This window comes from Lycium barbarum, chromosome 6 (genome assembly GCF_019175385.1).
Source record: "Lycium barbarum isolate Lr01 chromosome 6, ASM1917538v2, whole genome shotgun sequence".
NCBI lineage: Eukaryota > Viridiplantae > Streptophyta > Magnoliopsida > Solanales > Solanaceae > Lycium > Lycium barbarum.
In genome coordinates, this window is record NC_083342.1 from 6,350,924 (window position 1) to 6,356,840 (window position 5,917).

At 35.6% G+C, this 5,917-nt stretch overlaps 1 protein-coding gene across 2 annotated transcripts; it reads right to left on the reverse strand.

The window, feature by feature from the left end:
- Window positions 1-522: 522 nt before the first annotated feature.
- On the reverse strand, window positions 523-5,681 carry LOC132600625 (uncharacterized). 2 transcript variants are annotated; one of them, XM_060313923.1, is made up of 2 exons: window positions 5,523-5,681; window positions 523-952 (listed from the first exon to the last, which is right to left on the reverse strand). In XM_060313923.1, the coding sequence occupies exon 2, from the start codon at window positions 923-925 to the stop codon at window positions 692-694; it is 234 nt and encodes a 77-aa protein (XP_060169906.1). In that variant the 5' UTR covers window positions 926-952; window positions 5,523-5,681; the 3' UTR covers window positions 523-691. The 2 variants fall into 2 exon arrangements, with proteins under 2 accessions (XP_060169906.1, XP_060169907.1); XM_060313924.1 differs by lacking the exon at window positions 5,523-5,681 and adding an exon at window positions 5,402-5,424.
- Between the last annotated feature and the right edge of the window lie 236 nt (window positions 5,682-5,917).

Here is a 5,917-nt window from a genome sequence, read left to right on the forward strand (position 1 = left end):
AAGTGAAAACAATTTTTTTAGTGTTTTTCAAATCCATAGCCAAACGTGAAAACGTTTTCCGGAAAAAAGTGAAAAAGTTTCATGGCCAAACGAATCCTAACAGGAAGGGAAAAAGTACATGATGAAACTCCGTGACAGTAAAAAGGCTGAAAGTTGGTTATTCGTTCATGAATTTACCCAAGAAAAATGGCCAATGAGTTCAGAGAAAATGTCCCTTCGGGGACATCCGATAAAAAAAGTGCAGAGAAAATGAAATGAATTCAAAGATACATAGGGCTCTGAACTTATTTCTAACACTGAGAGGAAGTACAACCCAATTTTTTATGATGGTATCTGAGTCGGCAAGCACACACCTCGACTATTTTTATAAAAATACCCTCCCACAATGTCCTTTTTCTTTTAGGAACCATTCTAGATAAGCAACATAAATAACAGACAAAACAAAATACTGAAAAGAACATGCTCTTCTTCCTTTACACCAACCTTTGTGCCTAAGTGGTCAAAATAGTTGCAAACTCATGATGAAGTCACATAGCTCTATCATACAAGTAAATATTTGACAAGATTTCCATTTGATACCACTGTTCAGCATCTGAATCTCACTGTAACAATACAAAAACTAAGCATCAACTTGAAGCCAAAATTCAAACTTGTCCAAGTTTACATGCTCTTAGAAACTGAAGTTTATCGATCATTTAAGTAAACGAGCGAGGTCAGGGTCATCTAAGCTGACATCCAACCATCCCTGTAACCGCATGTATTCTATGTAATGATCGGGTGGCCTTATAGCACAAGGATTTCTTGGAGTAAAGCCATAAATTCTCTCGAGATCCCGAGCGAGCCATCGAGCATACGTATGATCTATAGGAGGCACAATCTTCAAAAGCACCTCATCTCTCTCCGTCTTTGCTGGCTTATTTCCCATAACCGATCAACTTCAAGAATCTGATGACTGATAAAAACAAGAGAGAATGTGCTGAGACAAAAGGGCGTGCAGTCTATCAAACTTACACACACTATAAATAAACAGTAAGCTGAAAATAAAAATTGAACAAATGCCCCCAGGGCTTCGTTCAAGTGGCAAAGGTTGAGGGACTTGTGACTTAGGTCACAGATTCAAGCCCTGGCCATGCAAACTAAGCCTAGTGCTTAAGTGGAGAAGGCTAGAGGGCCAGGCCCATTATCCCTGAGTTTTGGGGGGTTGCGGTTGATCCTAAGGGTTGGCCCCTGACGAATTTCTCGATCATCAAAAGAAAAATAATAGAAAGAAGGATAGGGCATCTCAATGAGGCTGAAGATACAGAACAACAAACAACTAAACATCCGAAAGGAGTAGTGTCTATGCTTTTAAGAGCAATATAGAAAGTACAGATATCTTTGCAGCATATGATTAATATCAACTTTCTTTTTCTTATTGTAACGAATCAAAGGCTTAAAGGATAGAAACGCTTAAAGTTCACAACCCGGAAAAGTAACCCTGTTCTGAGATTCAGCAAGTGTGCAAGACAATCAGCATAGATGTTTCTAAGTAGGATGATTGGGACCAATACGAATCAGTGACCATGTGCCAACAGTCGCTCTATTTTACTTTCAGCAATCAGCATTTATCTACTGACTGTGTTGTAATGACTTTTGAGAACAACTCGATCACACATATGCACCCGACCTAACAGACGAATCACATAAAATTAAGAGAAAGATAGGCTTCAAAGTACCATCTTGGGTTGCTTGGTGGTCAAATGGTTCCTGTATGTACCATTTCCTAGTTCAGAGAAACTTTTACGAGTTCTTCATTCTTATTCTTGCTATGTAGTAGTTTTACCGGCAAGTTTTCATTTTAAAGCCCCCCCCCCCCCCCCCCCCCCACCCCCCAACAAACCAAAATAAAAACCCAACCAGCAGAATTCTGAAGTGTTCTCGCAGCTGTAGTTTAGCAATATGCTTTAGAGGAACTACTTCACTTTTTGATCAGTAAGCTTCAGAGGAATTCTCCTTCAGCAGAAATTGGAAGATAAATGCAGTAGCTAGTCCCTATTGCAAATTGAGGAATATACGAATGATTCTACAAATAAAATGCCAAAAGAATGAAAAGGGAAGACACGAAGTCCTAATTAACAACTTGACAAGTAAGAATCAAAAGATGGAGTTTTCCATCTTCATTAAATAATAGTATGAAAGAACTTGCAAAATATATCATGTAAGGAACGTAAGATGATTGACAATTGCTGATATGGATTCCAGTGACCACATTATTCTGTCCCTCTCAATCTAATTACAAACTAAAATTTGCATCAAAAATATATAGGTATAAATTTTGTTAGGACTCAGAAGCTGTTCAACCAACATGCTGATTAGAGCTATCATTGGTAAGGACCGACAGGGTCGTAATACTATTTAATTTACAGTACATTTCTTTTCCTTTTTTCATTGGTCCGTATCATATTTAGATGGTTTTGGGTTACCCGTCTTAACATCTGCAAATGGAACGCAAAAGCTTATGACTAAAACTTTTACTAGTTAAAAAGGGTACCAAATCCAAGCATAAATAATAGGACTGCTGTAGAATCCGATGTCACAATATCAATAAGAGGCCGAAAATATCTCGGAAGTTTAAAAGAAGGGTCACAACCTGATGATAAAAGAACTTAGAGAAAGTGTACAAGTTAAGCTTTTTGAATAGCTAAACTATAACTTGTAACTAGCATCTAGACGAACTACAGAAAGTGACCAAGCTTTTCTTTTTTTGAAGCTATATTTACGTAACACCATCTCTGAAGCTCCTAGTTGAACATTCAAGACTAAGGTTCACTTTTGTTTAACCGTGTTGGGATGTGTTAAAATGCATCAAATATGAAAATGGAAGAGATAAGAGAATAGAACTACTAATATCACAAACCCATCACCTTAACAACCAACAAGAATCTTATAACCAATTCAAAATTTCCTCCAATCATCATTAACACAAAACGGAAACACTACATTCTGATTCTAAGCCCAAAAAAGGTTTGATTGTGAATTCAGAACTTTTCAGTATGACTGGATTCATTTTCCCACAACTAGTTGTCCAAGATGTTAAAATTGTTAACCTCAAATATCGTTCTGAGGTGTGTTCGGTATGACGGAACATATTGAAGAAGTTATTTGTGGTGCTTGGTTACTAAAAATATTGTACAAGAAAAAATGTGTTCCATCAAAAGAGAAATTGACTTCTCCCTTATGAGATAAGTCATTTCCTTTTACTACTATTTCAACTCGTACTCCATATAGCTCGCTCCAACCAGTGCTAGATATTATTATGAATTTTTAATACTCAATAACTTTTCTGAAACTATAATTCAATTTGCTGAGGTTACTATCAATCTATAATGAACAATGAATAATGAATAATGAACATGCCAAAACAGAAAAGTACACTTAGTCCTCGTTACAATTGTCTTTCTCCAACTATATCTCTTGCTAATAAGTGAGATAAGGCCCCGTTTGGACATGGTTTCAAACCATGTTTGGACATACAATTTGGATATTTTAAGTTGTATTTTCTCTTATAGACATAAAAACCCCACAAATTGTGAAAACTATCAAAACATTCTCAATTCTTATACAATCTTATCAAATGAGCAAATCATAGATTATAACAAAATTAGTACACTACTAGAAGGCTTTTCTAAAAAATGCAACATCAATTAATCAAACTTTACTTCAATAAAATCGAAAATTTAACATGAATAGTAATGTAACTACTATTTAATATAATCTTCCCACATAAATTAAAGGTTGGTGGAAGTTAATGAGATTGGTAAATGATTGATGGGGGTAATTGTTAAAAATATTTACCAACTTATGGGTCTTTTTTTACAAAATACTAACTTATGGGTTAAATTTTGTATTTAAAAAATTTGAAACCATGGTTTCAAACCCCAAACCATGCTTTTTGGATGATTTGGGTTCAAACCATGGTTTCAAACCAGGTTTCAAACCATGACTGAAAATTGATGACCAAACGCTGGTTTGAAAATTGATGGCCAAACGCCTACTAAGTCATTTCCTTTTACTACTCTTTCAACTCTTACTCCATATACCTCACTCCGACCAGTGCTTAGATATTATTATGAATTTTTAGAACTCAATAATTTTATCAAATATAACGCAATTTGCCGAGGTTATTATGAATCTTTAAAAAAGATGTTTCTATATCAAGCACACCTAGATGGAAAAGTAGCTTTAGTCCTCATTACAACTATCTTTATTCCATTCTATATCTCTTGCTCCTATCAATACACGTTACTTTCATCCATTACTTTTCAAGATTACACCAAACACCACCAACCCTCCACCACAACCACATTTCATAAACTCCACATAAAAAAATATTCCGCAAATAAGGCCTTATGCAAGCATCGGGTGATAAAAGGAGAATGGTATAATCAGAAAGGACACAGTCTTTAAACCACAAACAAAGAGAAATCGACAGAACCAGTATCAACAACAATATAAACTCTAGTCTGTTCATCAAGATAGTGATCAATGAAGTGGATTGAGAACCATAAGGTCTCAAGTTCAAATCCTAGTGGAGGAAAAACCACCAGGTAATTTCTTCTCATCTGGACTCTGGTGTGTTCATCAACATTGCAATCAGCTAAAATTAACTCCATTTTCAAACACCCATTCAGGTATAGTAGCACGGTACTTAGAAGTAACTGCCAATATACCTCGAAAAAACTTAGAAGGGGCTAAGCTCAACAGCTCTTAAACACAATTTGGGAACCGAAGTTTTCGGAATTCAGAAGCGTCTAGTGAAGGAACAAGACGAAACTTAAAAACACCACATTGAAAATATTCTGCAAATAAGGACTTATGCAAGAAATGGGTGATAAAGGAGCATAATTTAATCAGAAAGGGATGTCTTTAACAAAGAGAAATCGGAGTGAACCCGTATCAACAACGATATATACTCTAGTGCCAATGGCGAAGCTAGGATTTTTATTAACGGGGTTCAAAAATATAAAGAATCAAACACACGAAATAGCCAAGGGTTGTTTCACATCTACTATATATACATAAAAAAATAATTTTAACCTTGTATATACAGGTAATTTTTCGCCGAAGGGGGTGAACCCCCTGGCACCTCCCTATCTAGTGCATTCATCAAGATTGCAATCAGCTAAAATCAGACTAGTGGTCAATGAAGTGGGTTGAAAAACATAAGATCTCATGTTCAAATCGAGGCAAAAACACTAGGTAATTTCTTCTTCACTGGTGGGAGGCAGCAGCAGGTACCTTATGGAATTAGTCGAGATGAGCGCAAGCTGTCACACATCAAGGTTATCAAAAAAAAGATTGCAGTAAACTAAAATGAAAACATCCTAATCACATATAGTAGTAGAATTAACTGATAATATACCTAGAAAAACATAGAGGGGCTAAACTTAACATCTCTTTGAAACAATTTGGGAACTGAATTATCAGGATTTACAATAAAAAGCAGCGTTTAATGAAGGGAACAAAGAGAGAGATGAAGTCACCTAATGGAGTCTCGCAAGATTGACAGAATCGCAAAATCCTCTACAAAACAGAAGAGAGCAAGGCCTGCCACAAATTTGTTTCCACCACCCTTTTTAATAGGTAAAGGTCAAATAGTGGGGTCGTTTGTTACCTAAGCTAAATTATCCAGAACTAATTTATTCCATTTGGAAGAGGGATAAAATAATTCCAAGTTTAATGGGATAAGATGGATATTCCATCCTTAAGATTGTGCTTCATTTTATATTTTATTTGGTAAAAAATATAAATTTATACCTTCTATCAAATATGGTATAAAAAATTAGTGTTGGATAATTAGCTTATACCAGAGGTGGACCCACCTTGAAGGATGAGCCCTGTAACTTTGAAAAAATCCTATATACATATATTTGTATAC